This window comes from Carassius auratus, unplaced genomic scaffold, assembly GCF_003368295.1.
Source record: "Carassius auratus strain Wakin unplaced genomic scaffold, ASM336829v1 scaf_tig00043601, whole genome shotgun sequence".
In the NCBI taxonomy this organism is placed as follows: Eukaryota; Metazoa; Chordata; class Actinopteri; order Cypriniformes; family Cyprinidae; genus Carassius; species Carassius auratus.
In genome coordinates, this window is record NW_020526784.1 from 89,723 (window position 1) to 109,562 (window position 19,840).

General features: G+C 36.4%; 1 protein-coding gene and 3 gene segments (V, D, J or C); all 4 read right to left on the reverse strand.

The window, feature by feature from the left end:
• Positions 1 to 314: 314 nt before the first annotated feature.
• LOC113086613 (T cell receptor alpha variable 3-like) lies at positions 315 to 960 on the reverse strand. The segment is given in 2 exon segments: positions 315 to 625; positions 752 to 960. Coding segments are annotated over 2 exon segments (357 nt in total).
• Positions 961 to 1,399: 439 nt separating this feature from the next.
• On the reverse strand, positions 1,400 to 2,126 carry LOC113086614 (Ig kappa chain V-VI region NQ5-61.1.2-like). The segment is given in 2 exon segments: positions 1,400 to 1,743; positions 2,004 to 2,126. Coding segments are annotated over 2 exon segments (420 nt in total).
• An 11,821-nt stretch (positions 2,127 to 13,947) lies between these two features.
• On the reverse strand, positions 13,948 to 14,580 carry LOC113086603 (T cell receptor alpha variable 3-like). The segment is given in 3 exon segments: positions 13,948 to 14,270; positions 14,380 to 14,440; positions 14,512 to 14,580. Coding segments are annotated over 2 exon segments (357 nt in total).
• A 1,685-nt stretch (positions 14,581 to 16,265) lies between these two features.
• LOC113086615 (immunoglobulin omega chain-like) lies at positions 16,266 to 18,727 on the reverse strand. Its single transcript, XM_026255465.1, has 3 exons — positions 18,576 to 18,727; positions 18,128 to 18,484; positions 16,266 to 16,609 (listed from the first exon to the last, which is right to left on the reverse strand). The coding sequence occupies exons 1-3, from the start codon at positions 18,613 to 18,615 to the stop codon at positions 16,266 to 16,268; spliced, it is 741 nt and encodes a 246-aa protein (XP_026111250.1). The 5' UTR covers positions 18,616 to 18,727.
• Positions 18,728 to 19,840: the final 1,113 nt, after the last annotated feature.

The window sequence follows — 19,840 nt, forward strand, 5'->3', positions numbered from 1 at the left end:
CTAAGTCTTGGCCTGTCACACAGGGGCTACCACTTGCTCTTGCATAAGCTTGTTGAAGGAACTGTCTCAACAGATCCCTAGTAGCAACGCCCTGTTTAAATAGGTATCCTGTGGATACAGGTGGAGTGGAACCCAAGATGAATTGTACTCACATGTCCTTATGCAACCTTTTTAACCTTCTAAATCCACAGCTGTTACCACATTCACTGTTTGTGGTTTATAAAAACATGATGTGTTTTGATACTGATTGATTAAAGACTCTTCAAAGCATTCATTTCATGTGAGTTTTTGTAAAGCTTCTCTGGTATTTTGTATCACTGGGCTACTTCAAGTGCACAGTAATAAAGAGCAGAATCTGACAGAGCTGCTTTTACAATAGTAAGTTCAGTGGATGTCTGGGATGTAGTCGACTTAAACCCATCTGGTATATCCTCTTCACTGCTCCGTGATCGAGCGCCTTTATACAGTATATATTCTGGTTCTCTGTTTGGATATTGTCTGTACCAGTTAAGCCAAATATCATTGCTGTTTGTTTCATATGTGCAGCTCAGTGTCACAGACTCTCCTTCTTCTCTGATTATATTAGTGTCTCCTTCTCTTGGTCCAATTCTATCAGCATAAATGCCTGAAATGTGAATCATATTTTTAAATGTCATTATTAAATTTTGTGTTTATTAAAAATGTACATTATATTTGAATACAATTATTTGATTCATAAAATATAAGTAATTGTGATTAAAATAATATTTACCTGAAACTGTGATGATCATTATGAGTATCATCTGCCTCTCCTCCATCTTAACTGAAGTACACTATAAAGATCAGATTTTTAATTTCTAGTACTTATTAAATTGATTCATTATATAATCATTATGAACTCCAAATTCTGCTGAATGTGGTTTTATAAAACGAATGAAAATATGAGAGAAGCTGATGGTTGAATGAAAGCACTGAGACTGAGTGAACTTCTGTTGTGTATGAATAATGTATGTGTGGGTTGATGAAATATGAAACATGTTCTGTGCTTTCAGCTGTTTCTTATAGATGTCAGGTGATTATTTGGTGTGAGTAAAACAGCTTGTGAAATAATGTTGCCCCCTTCTGATGGAGATCAGAACAGCATGTTTTACCAAGTTGCTTTACTGTGCTTTAATGGTAAATATGTTTGAGTTCTTTTTATTGACATTTGTTTATATTCACAGTCATTTGATGGTTGTGCTTAAACATGTTATTTATAAATGATTTATGTCCTCATAAATGTGATAATCTTCCACTTTCAACCACAGAACATTTTCACAGTATGACAGTTTCTTGAGGATCTAAGAACTTCATAAGAAATATCTGTGTCATTTTTTTAAAAATATAAACGGTCATCCCCAGCTCTCACTTTCAGTTTTATTTAAACAGCTTTTTGTACAGCATGCAGTGGATTTCCTTTCACTGTGGACTCCAGAGCACAGTAGTACAGAGCGGAGTCAGTGACAGCAGCAGAGGAGATCTTCAGATCCACACTACTGTTGTCTTTTCTGTGATGGATTGAGACTCCAGCAACTGGAGGATCAGCTTTAATAACTGCCCCATAGGAATCCAGTATGAGGAACTTTGGTGGTGAACCTGCGTATTGACGATACCAGTGAAGACCTCGAACAGAACCAGTGTAGCTACAAGAGAGTGTCACACTCTCACCCTCATCAGAAAACTGATAATCACTGAATGGTGTGATGACTTCTGCTGCTCTGGAACCTGTATTTAAAGCATACATTTAAAATTCAAAAACAGAGCCAGAAAGTAAACTGACATCCACTTTCAAATCTATTAAAATACCAATATGCAGGACCTTTTGCTTAAAAAGAACTAAATTAAAGTACAAAACTAAATGTGTGTGTTTAGACTGAAAATATTTTCTTGTAAAAGAAAAGTAATACTTCAGTATTATTTGTTCTATTGACAACTTCAAAATATTTACAGTGTACTAATGAAATGTCCAGCATATACAACAATACCTTGAGCTGATGATAGAAATACAAATAAATAAATCAACATGTTGGCACAATAATCAGGTTTGAACAGGAGACACATAGAAACATCTGTTAATCCAATGAGGTTTGTGAAATGTTGAGAATGCATTTCACAATGTGTGTGCTAAACTCCTCCTACTCAGACAACATTCACCCCTCATCTCACACAATATATGACAGACAAGACTTATTTATAACACAATCCCACATAAATAAATAATAGTATTTCATTTTATATGTTTAAATCATGGCATAAAGCATGAAGAAGGAGTTTTTATTATTTATTGGTTAGCTGGGTATTTAATGAACATTGAATAATAAAATGTCAGTAGAAAAATCCTTGCTTTAATACTTTCCCAAAATACTGTGAGGTTTTTGTACAGTGCAGTCTGTTTTCCTGTCAGTGTGGGCTCCAGAGCACAGTAGTACAGAGCAGAGTCTGATACAGCAGCAGAGGAGATGATCAGATCCACATGGCTTTCTGATTTTCTGTGATTGATGGTTATTCCTGGAATGGGTGGTTTAGCTGGAGTTGTTATCCCTGAATATTCCAGTATGAGGAACTGTGGTGGTGAACCTGCATATTGACGATACCAGTGAACACCAAAAGCAGAACCGCTGTAGTTACAGGAGAGTGTCACATTAATGTCACCCTCAAGAGCAAATTCTCTGTTTCTTTTTGGAGTAATGACTTCCGAGGCTCCGTAACCTGCAGATGAAAGTAGTCTTAAATGTATTTTCAAACACTTCCATTTAAATAAAATGCTTTTACTTTTACAATATAATACCTTTGGTTGATGACAGCAGTATAACAATATAGATCAACATTTTAAATCACTGATCTAGTATAAGAACAAGCTAAAAACAGAGCAGCTGCTCCACACAGTGTTGTGTGATGTTTATATCTACTCAGCTGTATAGAGCCTGTGCTAAACTCCTCCTTCTGTCCTGACATTAAATCTGTAGCACCAAAGAAAAGATGAAATGAACATGCATACAGTAGCTGTTTAAATATGATATCATTTCTTTTTAATTCTTTGTTTTGAAAACGCATTTGTGTTCTTCAGTTTGCTGCTCATTGCCAATATTCGGACTATTTTGCTCAAAAGTGAATTTCTATCATTTTTCATGATACTTATAAACACAACCTAATATGAGAAGCGATAATAACAAGCTAATAAGAGAATATGCATTACATGCTAAATTATATTCACATGCTATATGACTTTTTTATCCACTAAATTGACAGCTGTTACAACATTCCCTGTTTGTGGTTTACAATAATGTGATGTGTTTTGAATCATGCATAAATGCATAATACTAAATATATCATGATTAATACAGAATTAAAGTAGATTGCAAGTTACTGTAGTTCTGAATAAAATATTGTATATTTACCTGAAAGTCTAATGAATTTGCTTGACCAAAATTACACAGAGCAAGTGAAAATATAGACTTCCAGCAGGGTATTACTTTAAAAATGTAATTAATTTAATTAGTCGACATTCGCTACATTCAGTGTTTGAAATTAAATGTTGATAGTACTTTTTAATCATCACTGGTGATCATCAGTGAAATGCTTGTGAAGCATAACTTGTGAGATTATGTTGCCCCCTTCTGTTGGAGCTCAAAACAGCATGTGTCTTTTTTAAATAATGTGCTTTCTTGAACTGAAAATATGTTTGAGTAACTTTTACTTTTTTAATTAATTAATTAATTTATTTTTTGTCTTTGGATTATTTATAAAAGATAAACAAAATGCATTATCACATAGAATTCTACAGAAAACTACTTTAAATGTTAAATCAATGCATGATAAATGTTTTTCTTTAGCAAGATACTATTTCTTTATTCATTAATTTATGTATTTATTATTTTTAAACTAACACACAAATATCTGTAAAAATATGCTGGATGATTAATAATTTACCCACTGGATGATTAACACAAGTCAGGTTTATTACAGTGTAGTTTGTTTTGCTGTCACAGTGGGCTCAGTACAGAGCAGAGTCTGTCACTTTAGCAGAAGAGATTGCTAGGTCCACACAGGTTTTCTTTTCATTCCGTTTTCCAGACAATCAAGGATCTAGTTCTACAATGTGAGACTTCTGTGAAACTGTCCCTGTCCAATGTAGTATTATCAAAAGAAATTCAGGAGCTGAACCATGAAATTGGAGATACACTGGAGTCTAATCGCTGATGAGTAGATACAGGACAGAGTTATATTTCCCCCTCTGTCCAAAACACCTGTTTGGACTGGTGTGATGACATTCCTAAAACTGACACCTATTAACTCCATTGTCATGAAATAAAACAGCACAGGATACCAAGAAATAAACAAATTAAAATACAATTAAATAGAATGGAAACTATGAAAATATATAATAATATAATAATGCAAACATAAAATTATTACATGCAAGAGTGCAGAAGAAAAGAAAAAAGCTGAGCACTGACATTGGTCTACATACACATTAAATCATATAATATTTATTCTAAATTACCCTTATTTGGTTTTGCACTAAACTTGCTAACAAAATGTTTGCCTGCTTCCTAGACTCATATAAAAAAACCATAAAATCTGAATAATTTAGCTTTTCCTTAAAAAGAATGATCATATTAATGTTAATATCCACAAAAAAACTGTACAGTAACTTGAGCCCACTTGAATGCTCATTGAGGTTGTATTGGACACCAAGGTAGTGATTAAAATTTTCTTCAGCCACAAATATATAATTATCAAAAAATAATCCTAACGATCTGTTCTTGGGTTCTGTTGATCTCCTTGTCCCCAGAAATTTCTTGCTGAGGAGGAGTAACCATATAAAATACTTATAATGTCCCCTTCTGTCCGTAACATATAAGTTTCAACTGGTGTGGGGAAATTTCCAAACTGACAGCTGCAGATGAAATTATCAACATTTTTATTCTCTCTAGACTTACAAATGAACCAGATGAAGAGAAATATGAAGGTTGAAATGAAAGAGACCAGAGCAAAGGCATACAACAAAGCATCATTTTCAGGATGATGGTTTTCAGGTTCATCAGCATGATAGAGTGTTACTGAACTAAACATTCATTCATTTTCTAGCTGAGGGTGTCTCCAGAGAGTACCTTCTCTTAAAGCTACAGTCCTGAATTTATAAATCAGATCATCTCTCTCTGATCATAGATCTCTGATCTCTGATCCTGAATGTGTTTGTGGTGATAACTCACCACGTAATTCATATTTTTCATTAGCCTTAATAGAATTTAGACCTGCATTTTAGTTGTCAAATATACTGATTAACCAAGGAAGCCTCTGTCAGAAAGTGTTGTAATGATGTAATGTGTGATGTAATGGTTTTATTTAACTTTTATGATTTGCTTCCTTTTTATCGTTCAGACTAGTGCTGACATTCAGAAAAGTGACACCTGAAGAACAAAATTCATAAACATGAATGTAAATAAGTTTTTTTTTTTTTTTTGTTGTTTTGCAAGGATTTAACTGAGAAGTGATAATGTGAAACCATGTGATGCATGCTTTATTATATTCACATGCCCTTATGCAACATTTTTAACCTCCCAAATTCACAGCTGTTACCACATTCACTGTTTGTGGTTTATAAAACATGATGTGTTTTGATACTGATTGATTAAAGACTCTTCAAAGCATTTATTTCATGTGAGTTTTTGTAAAGCTTCTCTGGTATTTTGTATTACTGGGCTTCTACATAAAGTGCGCAGTAATAAAGAGCAGAATCTGACAGAGTTGCTTTTACAATAGTAAGTTCAGTGGATGTCTGGGATGTAGTCGACTGAAACCCATCTGGTATATTCTCCCTGCTAAATGATCGAGCGCCTTTATACAGTATATATTCTGGTTCTCTGTTTGGATATTGTCTGTACCAGTAGAGCCAAATATTATTGCTGTTTGTTTCATATGTGCAGCTCAGTGTCACAGACTCTCCTTCATCTCTGATTATATTAGTGTCTGCTTCTCTTGGACCAATTCTATCAGCAAAACCACCTGAAATGGAGTGAATCATACTTTAAAACCCTGATGTAATTTTTTTTTTTTTTTTTTTGTCATTCAAAATGATATAAGATTAAATTAATTGATTCACAAAATATAAGTAATTGTGATTAAAAGTATATTTACCTGAAAATGTGATGATCATTATGAGTATCATCTGCCTCTCCTCCATCTTAACTGAAGTCCACTATAAAGATCAGATTTTTAATTTCTAGTACTTATTAAACTGATTCGTTTTATAATAATTATTAACATACCGATATATTAGTTCCAAATTCTGCTGAATGTAGTTTTATAAAATGAATAAAAATATGAGAGCAGCTGATGGTTGAATGAAAGCCCTGAGACTGAGTGAACTTCTGTTGTGTATGAATAATGTGTGTGTGGGTTAATGAAATATGAAACATGTTCTGTTCTTTCATGTTGCCCCCTTCTGTTGGAGCTCAGAACAGCATGTTTTTGTCCAGTTTACTGTGTGCTTTAAAATGTACCATCTAAAATGATTTTGAGTCACTTATATTGAGATGTACTTCTGATTACAATCATGTAATTGTTAAGCTCACTTATGTTATGCATAAAACGTTTCATGTCCTCATAAAAGTGACCAGACTTTTTTGCCAAACTCATTATTTATAAATTACCAAAACCTGAATTTGGTCTTTAAAAAAATGCATGTTTTTGATCCTAAAAGGTTTTCTAAGAATGTTTAGGCATGTGGCAATATCCTACCTTGAGCTGATGATAGTAATATTAATAAATAAATAAACATTTTAGCACAATAATCAGGTGTGAACAGTAGGCACACAGAAACATCAGATGATCTAAAAAGACTTGTGAAATGCTCACAGTCCTATTGTACAACATATTTGCTAAACTCCTCCCAGTCAGACTGACAAGATTTGTCTAAAATATTGCAATATTATACCCTCTGTTAATGACCGAGTGTGTGATGATACAGATGAACATGTTCACTCAGCAAATTGCCAGGAACAGGCTAAACAAAGAACAGCTGCTTCACACAGAGCCGGATTGTTACTTATCTGTGCACTAGTGTCTGTTTAACTCCTCCTCTTGCCATTATATACATGACAGCTATTCAGGTTTATGTCATCTATAGAGGATAATGAACAAATAACTTCTACAAAAATATAGAGAACTACTATATTTTTTTGTTTGTTTGTTTTCTTGATTGTTTGTTTTTAATATTTTTAGTAAAAAAAAAAAAAAAAAAAAAAAAAAAAAAACATAAATTTTGTATACTGATTGATTTTTGAATTTTAAATAGCATTTAGAAAAACAAATGCTAAGTGATAGTTTCACACGCCCCCTATATAATCTTTCATAATCTCCAGAATTCAGTTCACATTCTAATTTCTAGAGCTGTGGTTTACAAAAAAAAAAAAAGATAAATTGTGGTTTGATGCAATTTGATCAAAGACTGTTCAAAGCATGTTGTGTATTTGAGTTTTTGTAAAGTGTCTCAAGATTTTGGATCACTTTGCTGCTCGAAGAGCACAGTACACTACAACCCATCACGCACCCTAAGGTCACAAAACGCTGGACTTTTGGTAGTTCCTAGGATAGCTAAAGGAGCTAGAGCTTTTTCACATTTTGCTCCCAAACTCTGGAATAGCCTTCCTGATAATGTTTGGGGTTCAGACACACTCTCTCTGTTTAAATCTAGAATAAAAACACATCTCTTTCGCCAAGCATTCGAATAATGTATCTTTTAAATTGTGAGTGTAGTTGCATCTGATCAAAGGTGCATTTTTATTCATTAGCTTGGGTTAAACTAATTTTACTTTGTTGGATCAGCAGCTATGCTAATGATGTCTCTATTTTGTTTCTATGTTTCGCCACGGGATTTACATCCCATGGTAACTAGGATTTACACAAGCTCCAGTCTGGATCCAGAACACCTGAGAAGAGATGATGCTGACCCTCAGAGGACCTCAGATGATGCTAACCCTGAATCAACAAACAGGACTAACAAATATTACTAAATGTGTGACTGCATCATATAATAACTTAATTAATAATACTGATAGTTCATCGTCTAGCTGACTACGTCTTGTATTATTATTATAATTTTTATTTTTTTCTAAAAAACCTGTCAAATATGCACAAACTACTAGCTACTACTAAATATTGTAGAAACATAATTTTCTGTAAAGTTGCTTTGTAATGATTTGTATTGTAAAAAGCGCTATACAAATAAACTTGAATTGAATTGAATTTAATTAATAGAGAGCTGAATCTGACAGAGCTGCTTTCTCAAGAATGAGTTCAGTGGATGGTATATGCTCACTGCTCTGTGGTCGGGCACCTCTGAGCACTAAGAACTGAGGTTTTTCATTTGGATACTGTCTGAACCAGTAAAGATAAACATTATTGCTTCTCACATCATATGTGCAGCTCAGTGTCACAAACTCTCCTTCTACATTGATTGTATTAGTATATCCTTCTCTTGGTCCAATTTTGTCTGCAAATCCACCTGAAATTAATTTTTTATATATATACATCAATCTCTGATCAGGAATAAAACATGTTTTTGTGTGTATATATAGTTGTGTGTGTGTATGTGTGTGTGTGTGCATATATAAACATCAGGGTGAGGTTTGCTTTGCATTAAAATAGAATACTGTTTTTACAGCTTTCTACTATGTTTAGTATGATTTAGTATTATTTACCTGTAACTACGATGAGAATCATTAACAGCATCTGTTTCTCCATGTTGGCAGTCAAGATGTTGTTTGTATTTCTATTACTGATATAATTAGAAAACTGTACCTGAATATCGTTTTATGGTGTAAATGAATCCGTGTTGACATCCAGTATATTGTGTACTAATATTGTGGGTGTGGTTAGTGTCATGTGTAACACACAATTTAAAAGCTGCCCAGCTTCTGTAATTCATAAGAGAACATACTGTTCTAGTGTTACACCCCCCTCAGAAGCACGTGGTCATGAAGGGGGAGTAACATCCATGTTAGTGCATATGTGTGCTGAAGGACTAATTGAAAAAGGTTTAAGGGGCTTTACAACAACTTTACAACAGGAAAGCATATGTATACTTCAAGCATTGGACATCTTCATTCTCAAAAAAAAAAAAAAAAAAACTCTGCTCACTCAATTTTACATATAATTGTATAAATTATTAGTATAAAAATGTTAAATTATAAGAAACACATTTAATTTAACGAGTATTTAACTGCTCCTGATCAAGACAGAACATTTTATAGTCTTTGTTGATACCCACGATAGCCAATGAGAACATTATATATATATATATATATATATATATATATATATATATATATATATATATATATATATATATATATATATATATATATATATATATATATATATATATATATATATATATTGAATGGTAAATCCTCTGAATGGCACATGAAAATGTCAATGCTATTTTCACACTGTACAGTAAGTAAGGTTTTTGTACAGTGCAGTTGGTTTTCCTGTTACAGTGGGCTCCAGGGCACAGTAGTAAAGAGCAGAGTCTGTCACTTTAGCAGAGATCTCCAAGTACATATGAGTTTTCTTTTCATTCATTTTTGCGGAGAATCGAGGATCTTGATCCACAATTTTAGACTTTTGTAAAACGTAAAAAGTGGCATGAATAACATAAAGAAATTCAGGTGCTGATTCAGGATATTGGCGATACCATAGCAGACTGTTTGCTGAGGAGTAGCTACAGGAGATACTTATAATATCCCTTTCTGTCCCAGACATATGAGTTTCAGCTGGTTTGATGACATTCTCAAAACTGACACCTGCAGATGAAATCATTTTTTAATCTTGAGAAGGAAAACCTTACAGCCACACTTTATTTTAAGGTTCAATTCTTTCTATTAACAAACCATTGACTACAAATTTTGCCTCAATAAACAATAAAAAAAGTTTATATTAAATACTTACAGACAAGAAAACAGAGCAAAAAGGAAAAAAATCATCATTTTCCAAGAAATGTTTCTCGATGGCGACGCGCATGGCTGCTTCAGTGCTTGGCTCTCCAGTGTTTGTACTGTTTTTGTTCGTTTTTCCTGTTTTTTGTTTAACAAACACTATCAGTTTCACCAGGGATGAACTGCTGAACATTCGGCAGAACACACCACAAGATCTTTTACCAGATTTAAATTATTCAGACGTTTTACTGAACGTTGTTATCGGAGGAGCGGCGGCGCTGATCAAACGCTTCAGGACGCGCAGACGGGGGAAGCGAGCGGGAGCGCTCGTTAGACTCAGGAAGCGCGGATTTCGAACGCCGTTGCCTAGCATCCATCTGGCAAATCTCCGCTCTCTACCTAACAAAACAGACGAATTCCTTCTGCTCTATCGGACAAATAAGGATTTCTCTCACTCTGCTGCTCTGTGTTTCACGGAAACCTGGCTGAATGACGCCATACCGGACAGCGCGCTCCATCTGCCGGGCTTTCAGCTGTTCAGAGCGGATCGCGAATCAGAATCCACGGGGAAATCGCACGGCGGCGGGACATGCTTTTACATCAATGAGCGGTGGTGTAGAGATAACTGTGTTAAAGAAGATGTGCTGTCCTGATCTAGAAATGCAGTTTGTCAACTGCAAGCCGTTCTATTCGCCGCGGGAGTTTCACTCGTTCATTCTGGTTAGTGTTTACATCCATCCGCAAGCGCACGTGAGCTCAGCTTTACAGAAACTTGCTGATCAGATCACAGAGACAGAACAACAACACCCGGACTCTGTTTTAATCATTCTGGGGGACTTTAATAAAGCCAATCTCTCCCGTGAACTGCCAAAATACAGACAGCATGTTACATGTCCCACCAGAGACAGTAATATATTGGATCACTGTTACACCACAATAAAGGATGCATATCACTCTGTTCCACGAGCAGCTTTGGGAAATTCTGATCACTGTCTGATTCATCTTATACCATCCTACAAACAGAAACTTAAATCTGCTAAACCTGTAGTAAGGACTGTGAAGAGATGGACCAGCAAAACGGAGCAGGATTTACAATCTTGTTTTGACCTCACTGATTGGAGTGTTTTTTAAGCTGCTACCACCGATCTGGACGAACTCACAGAGACTGTAACATCCTATATTAGTTTCTGTGAGGATGTTTGCATTCCTACCAGGACTTATTTAACATTCAACAACGATAAGCCATGGTTTACAGTAAAACTCAGACATCTTCGTCAGGCCAAAGAGGATGCCTACAGAAATGGGGACAGGGTCTTGTACAATCAGGCCAGGAACACACTGAACAAAGAGATCAGAGCGGCTAAAAAGACCTACGCTAAAAAGCTGGAAGACCAGTTTACTTCCAACGACTCAACTTCAGTGTGGAGAGGTCTAAGAGCCATCACTAACTACAAGACACCATCCCCTTGCACTGAGGCTAATCAACGACTTGCTAACGACCTGAATGAGTTTTATTGCAGATTTGAAACCCCCAACACCCATTCTGACCATCTCCCTGCACAACCATTAACACTTCCTGCAATCCCCCGTTCAACACCTACTGCTCTTCAAATCTGTGAAAATGATGTGCGCCAGGTCTTCAAGAAGAACAAAAGAAGAAAAGCACCAGGCCCAGATGGTGTTACACCAGCCTGTCTGAAAATCTGTGCTGACCAGCTGGCCCCCATCTTTTCACAGATCTTCAACAGATCCCTGGAGTTGTGTGAAGTACCTTCCTGCTTCAAACGCTCCACCATCATCCCCATCCCAAAGAAACCCAAGATAACAGGACTTAACGACTACAGACCTGTGGCTCTAACGTCTGTCGTCGTGAAGTCGTTTGAAAAACTGGTTCTGGGTTATCTGAAGGACATCACTGGACCCTTACTGGACCCCCTGCAGTTTGCTTACCGAGCAAACAGGTCCGTGGATGATGCAATCAACATAGGATTGCACTTCATCCTGCAACATCTGGACAAAACAGGGACTTATGTGAGGATCCTGTTTGTGGACTTTAGTTCGGCTTTCAACACCATCATCCCAACAACCCTCCAGACCAAACTGACCCAGCTCTCTGTTCCTAGCTCTATCTGTCGGTGGATCACCAGCTTCCTGACAGATAGGCAACAGTTAGTGAGACTGGGGAAATTCACATCAAACAGCTGCTCCACCAACACTGGCGCCCCTCAGGGATGTGTTCTCTCCCCTCTGCTCTTCTCCCTTTACACCAACGACTGCACCTCTAAAGACCCCTCTGTCAAGCTCCTGAAGTTTGCAGATGACACTACAGTCATCGGCCTCATCCAGGACGGTGATGAGTCTGCTTACAGACAAGAGGTTGAGCAGCTGGCTGTCTGGTGCAGTCTTAACAACCTGGAGCTGAACACGCTCAAAACAGTGGAGATGATCGTGGACTTCAGGAGAAACCCACCTGCACTTTCCCCACTCACCATCATGAACAGCACTGTGACTGCAGTGGAGTCATTCAGATTCCTGGGAACCACCATCTCTCAGGACCTGAAGTGGGACAATCACATTGACTCCATTGTAAAACAGGCCCAACAAAGGTTGTATTTCCTTCGCCAGCTGAGGAAGTTTAACTTGCCACAGGAGCTGCTGAAACAGTTCTACTCAGCCGTCATTGAGTCTGTACTGTGTACTTCTATAACTGTCTGGTTTGGCTCAGCAACAAAATCGGACATCAGAAGACTACAGAGAACTGTTCGGACTGCTGAAAGGATTATTGGTGCTCCCCTGCCCACCCTTCAAGAACTGTATACATCCAGAGTGAGGAAAAGGGCTCATAAAATCACTCTGGATCCCTCACATCCAAGTCACCCCATTTTTGAACTTTTGCCATCTGGCCGGCGTCTCAGAGCTGCAAATACCAGAACAGCAAGGCACAAAAACAGTTTCTTCCCCCAGGCAATCTCCATCTTGAACAGTTAAATGTTCCCCACTTATGCTTATGCAAACAAAAGTGCAACATCCTTATATTTATTTGTTACCCCTCCATCCTAGTACATCCCTGCATTTTTTTCAATCCTATCCCATTATCATTTATAGCACAATTGTTTATACACTTATTTATTAGGCTACATTGTTTTTTTTTTTTTTTGTCTGTGTGTTGGTGTCTCTGTGTACTGGAAGCTTATGTCACTAAAACAAATTCCTTGTATGCGCAAACATACTTGGCAATAAAGCTCTTTCTGATTCTGATTCTGATTCTGATAATGTTTCCATTTATCTGCATCACCAACAGTTACTGAAGTAAAAATCAATTTAACAAATAGCAGAGGTTCCCTCTAGCACCTCCTCTTAAAGCTACAGTCCTGAATTTATGAAGCAGATCATCTCTCTCTGATCCTAGATCTGTGATCTCTGATCCTGAATGTTTGAATGTGTTCATGATGATAATTTGGCACCTAACAAATATATTTCATTATATTAAAACTGTATACATTTTGGCATTTTAACCAGTATACTGTTTCTTCTAAGAATCGTCTGTTAGAAAGTGCTGTTCATATTTTTATGCAACATCTTTATTGTTTCCCCCTTTTTTTAAATAGTTTTTTTTTTTTTTTTTTTTTTGGTCCTTTTTATTATTCGGACTATTGTGACATTCACAAAAGTAACATCTGAAGAACAATTAACAATTATAAATTAGTGTTTTGTTGTTGTTTTTTCATGAGACTCTTATAGACCATTTTACTGACATCCTTAGAAACGTATGCAAATGAGAAAAGAGATGTAATGAGACATGAGAACACATGTAATGCATGCTAAATTGTTTTCACAGGTCCTTATGCAACATATTTAACCTTCTAAATTCACAGCTGTTACCACATTCGCTGTTTGTGGTTTATAAAACATGATGTGTTTTGATACTGATTGATTAAAGACTCTTCAAAGCATTTATTTCATGTGAGTTTTTGTAAAGCTTCTCTGGTATTTTGTATCACTGGGCTTCTACATAAAGTGCGCAGTAATAAAGAGCAGAATCTGACAGAGCTGCTTTTACAATAGTAAGTTCAGTGGATGTCTGGGATGTAGTTGACTGAAACCCATCTGGTATATCCTCACTGCTCTTTGATCGAGCGCCTTTAAACAGTATATATTCTGGTTCTCTGTTTGGATATTGTCTGTACCAGTAGAGCCAAATATTATTGCTGTTTGTTTCATATGTGCAGCTCAGTGTCACAGACTCTCCTTCTTCTCTGATTATATTAGTGTCTCCTTCTCTCGGTCCAATTCTATCAGCAAAACCACCTGAAATGGAGTGAATCACATTTTTAAATGTCATTACTTATGAACATTACATTTGATTGAATTATTTGATTCACAAAATATAAGTAATTGTGATTAAAAGTATATTTACCTGAAACTGTGATCATCATTATGAGTATCATCTGCCTCTCCTCCATCTTAACTGAAGTCCACTATAAAGATACGATTTTTTAATTTCTAATACTTATTAAACTGATTCGTTTTATAATAATTATTAACATACCAATATATTAGTTCCAAATTCTGCTTAATGTAGTTTTATAAAACGAATGAAAATATGAGAGCAGCTGATGGTTGACTGAAAGCACTGAGACTGAGTGAACTTCTGTTGTGTGTGAATAATGTATGTGTGGGTTAATGAAATATGAAACATGTTCTGTGCTTTCAGCTGTTTCTTATAGATGTCAGGTGCTTGTTTGGTGTGAATAAAACAGCTTGTGAGATAATGTTGCCCCCCTCTGTTGGAGATCAGAACAGCATGTTTTATCCAGTTGCTTTACTGTGTGCTTTAAAATGGTAAATATGTTTGAGTTATTTTTATTGACATTTGTTTCATCCACTGATGAAAAAGTCAGGAGAGCAGGGGTCACTACGAGGTCAGGACACAAGTGGGTGGCTGACACATCAGTGGCACAAGCCGAAAGTGCATTGAAGTTGAAGGACATCATCGGGAACCCATGCATAGGGGGGCAAGGATTCAGATCCACCCACTTCCAGCAGTGGGGAAAAGCCGACCCAAGGCAGAGGAGGGACATGATTCAAGCCAAGGTCCGACACCTGGAGGAAGAAAGGCGCAGGTCTAGGGCCGTTGAACTTGGAGTACAAGGCGCCTGGACGAAGTGGGACCTGCCGAAGTGGAAGATCACATGACCTGAGATCTGGAGACTGGAGCCCTTTCGTGTCTCCTTCCTGCTCCGTTCAGTGTACGACACCCTTCCATCACCAACAAACCTCCACAGATGGGGTAGGAGGGAGGACCCATTGTGTAGGCTATGCGGAGGGAGGGGAACAATGGCGCACATACTGGCAGGATGCAAAACAGCCCTTAGCCAAGGAAGATACAGGTGGCGCCACGACAAGGTTCTCTTTGCACTGGCTGTCATTTTGGAGCGGGAGAGGCAGAAAAAGCGCCAGACCAGTACAAGGCCAAGGACATGCATTCAGTTCATCAGAGAAGGGGAGAAACCAGCAGCCCCCAAGAAGATCAAAAATAGCCTCTTGCAAGCAGCACAATCCTGGGAGATGGGGGTGGACCTGGGAAAGAAACTAGTCTTCCCCCAGGTTGTGCAAACACTGCTGAGGCCAGACATGGTCTTATGGTCTGAGGAGGCAAGGAAGATAATCTTGATCGAACTGACGGTCCCGTGGGAAGACGGGTGTGAGGAGGCACATGAGCTGAAAGCCACAAAGTATCTGGGTGTAGGGGTTTCCCGGCACAGTCTGTGTGGAAGACACTCACTGCTTTGGGTTTAGCAGGAAGGGAGAGGAAGGCAGCTGTCCGTAGGTTGGGTGAGGCAGCAGAAAGAGCGTCTTGTTGGCTCTGGAGTAGGAGGGAGGAGTTGAGCTGGGGGCCAGGAGGAGAAGGGCAGTGACTGGCCACCACTGCCGACCCGCCAACTGGAGGGTGTTGTGGTTCAGGGTCGAAACACCCCGTGAAAGTTGGACGCCACCTGATGACATCTTCTCCTGGCCAAAAGCTACAGTCATGTAATACAGTCAGTGACTGAGCAAGATAGCATCAGTTCAGATGTTTTCAATAGTATATTCACAGTCATATGATGGTTGTGCTTAAACATGTTATTTATAAATGATTTATGTCCTCATAAAAGTAATAAGCTTCCACTTTCAGCCACAGAACATTTTCACAATATGACATTTTCTTAAGGATCTAGTAATATAAGAACTTTATAAGAAATATCTGTGTGATTTAAAAAACAAACATAAACCCTCATCCCCACCCGTCATTTTCAGTTTTATTTAAACAGCTTTTTGTACAGCATGCAGTGGATTTCCTTTCACTGTGGGCTCCAGAGCACAGTAGTACAGAGCGGAGTCAGTGACAGCAGCAGAGGAGATCTTCAGATCCACACTACTGTTGTCTTTTCTGTGATGGATTGAGACTCCAGCAACTGGAGGATCAGTTTTAATAACTGCCCCATTATAATCCATAATGAGGAACTTTGGTGGTGAACCCGCATATTCACGAAACCAGTGAAGACCTCGAACAGAACCAGTGTAGCTACAAGAGAGTGTCACACTCTCACCCTCATCAGAAAACTGATAATCACTGAATGGTGTGATGACTTCTGCTGCTCTGGAACCTGTATTTAAAGCATACATTTAAAATTCAAAAACAGAGCCAGAAAGTAAACTGACATCCACTTTCAAATCTATTAAAATACCAATATGCAGGACCTTTTGCTTAAAAAGAACTAAATTAAAGTACAAAACTAAATGTGTGTGTATAGACTGAACATATTTTATTAGAATTTTTTAAAAGAAAAGTAATACTTCAGTATTATTTGTTTTATTGACAACTTCAAAATTTACTACCTTGAGCTGATGAATGATTTTTTTCAAAAAATCTTTCATCAGCTCAAGGTAGTAAATTTTGAGACACATAGAAACATCTGTTAATACAATGAGGTTTGTGAAATGTTGAGAGTCTTAATGCATTTCACAATGTGTGTGCTAAACTCCTCCTACTCAGACAACATTCAGGCTTCATCTCACACAATATATGACAGACAATACTGTTATTTATAACACAGTCCCACATATATAAGAAAATCAGTAAAGAATACATACACTGTAAAAAGTGATTTTTTTTGAACTTGTAAATAAAGATAGCATCAGTTAAGTAAATTTTTACAAACAAATACTATTTTGTCTTTTTACTTCAAAATACCATGTTTAATTCAATAAGCTACTCGAGTTTTCATTTTTATTTATTTTACTTAAATACATAAGTAAATTCAAATGGAACTGCCTAGGTAATGAAGGTTAAAACTCATAAGTATATTTTACTTGGAACCGTTTGTTGTGTTTACAAGGATTCTTTAAGTAAATCTCAAGTTATGATCCCATATTCCCATCAAGCAATGGGGCATGCATAATTAAAAATGTACACTGTTTTATGGTTGTTTTTGTTGTTAGTTGTTTATTTTAGTTGTTAGTTGTTGTTTGTTTTAGTAACATACTGTTTTGTGACACCTGGAGTTTATTTTCTATTCAAAATGACCCATTGATACTCAAACACTATTCACTGATTGTTACCGTCATTGTGTGTGGTGTACCAAGTATTGAGGTCTCTGTGTTCATTTGGCTATTAATTTTATTGAGTGGGCATATTATCTTAAAATGATAACAGCCTGTCCACATGCTTACTTGAATGTTTGCAAGTGAACCAAATGCTTTAATTGCACGGTGATTTACCTGTGTTACCTTGTTAAAGTAAATTGCATAAACTCGCAGATTTTATTAAATTCAGTGCTTAAATTTTACTTAAAATATATGAGTGCAAAATTTGTAAAAGAAAAATACATAATACATAATTTTTTCAGTAATAAGCATTAGGCTGCACTATGTAAAATTTACAAACAAAGAGTCAACAAAATTAACTGGGAATTTCCAAGTAAACTTAACTTAAAAATGTCTAATTAAACCTACTAATAATTATGTCTAAGCTTTTACTTAGCAAATGTTTGTAAATTTAATAGAATTTTCTGAGTGAAAAAACTTAGCAAGCTTTTTTCAAGTAAATCCTACTCCACATTTTTTACAGTGTAGATACAGATAAATTACAAGTTACAACATATTTCAGTGACATGCTTTAATACTTTCCCAAAATACTGGTAGGTTTTTGTACAGTGCAGTCTGTTTTCCTGTCAGTGTGGGCTGCAGAGCACAGTAGTACAGAGCAGAGTCTGATACAGCAGCAGAGGAGATGATCAGATCCACATGGCGTTCTGTTTTTCTGTGATTGATGGTTATTCCTGGAACGGGTGGATTAGCTGGAGTTGTTATCCCTGAATATTCCAGTATGAGGAACTGTGGTGGTGAACCTGCATATTGACGATACCAGTGAACACCAAAAGCAGAACCGCTGTAGTTACAGGAGAGTGTCACATTAATGTCACCCTCAAGAGCAAATTCTCTGTTTCTTTTTGGAGTAATGACTTCTGAGGCTCCGCAACCTGCAAATCAAAAGTGGTTTTTATTTTTATTTTTTTTTCAAACAATTCTGCTTTAATATAATGCTATTGCTTTTGCAATATTATACTGTACCTTCAGTTGATGACAGCAGTATAACAATATAGATCAACATGTTCACTCACTGATCTAGTAAGAACAAGCTAAAAACAGAGCAGCTGCTCCACACAGTGTTGTGTGATGTTCAGATCTACTCAGCTGTATAGAGTCTGTGCTAAACTCCTCCTTCTGTCCTGACATTAAATCTGAAGCACCAAAGAAAATATGAAATGAGAATGCATACAGTAACTGTTTAAATATGTGATCATTTTCTTTTTAATTCTTTGTGTTTTGATAATGCATTTTTTTCTCTTAATTTTGCTTCTTATTGCCAATATTCAATGTCTATTTTTCTCATTTCTATAATTTGAATGAGGCTTAGCATAATATGAGAAGAGATAACCTAACAAACAAGCTAAAATGAAAAAAATATGCAATACATGCTAAATTAAAAGGCTATCGAAAGCATTAAATTTGTGTGAGTTTTTGTAAACCTTCTCTTGTGTTTTTGTATTACTGGGTTTCTACATAAAGTGCACAATAATAAAGAGTTGAATCTGACAAAGCTGCTTTTAAAATAGTAAATTGATTGGATGATTGGGATGTAGTTGACTGAAACTCATCCTCACTGCTCCTCCATGATCGAGCACCTTTTAGTTTATAACATTATTAAACTGATTTATTGGAAATTTGTAACAATAAAGTATGCTGAATGCGACTTCATAAATAAAATGTTAGAGAAGCTAAATAGTGACTGAATGCACTGAGTGAAGTTCTATATACCAATGTGGGTTTGGTCAGTGAAACACTACTGTCACTTATACTCTACCATTTCACTGCATTTAAAATAGATCTATCTATATATCTAATGAATTTGCTTTAAAAAATACTTTCACCAGGGTATTACTTTAATAATCATTGGTCAACATTAACTACATTCAGTTTTTTTTTTTTTTATTAAATGTTGATAGTACTTAATCATCACTGGTGAAAATCAGTGAAATGCTTGTGAAACATAACTCGTGAGATTATGTTGCCCCCTTCTGTTGGAGTTCAGAACAGCATGTGTCTGTTTTGAAATAATGTGCTCTCTTGAATGGTAAATATGTTTGAGTCACTTTTACTTGGTTTTTCTTTCAGTTGATTTGAAGTTTACACAAAAGGTATTCTCAGATTTAATTTTATAGGCTCTACAGAAAACTGATATATTAAAACACGAGAAGTGTTTTTCTTTAGCAAGTTACTGATATTTTCTTTTTAATTATTATTATTTCTATTGCCTCGGGCCCCCTACATAAAAA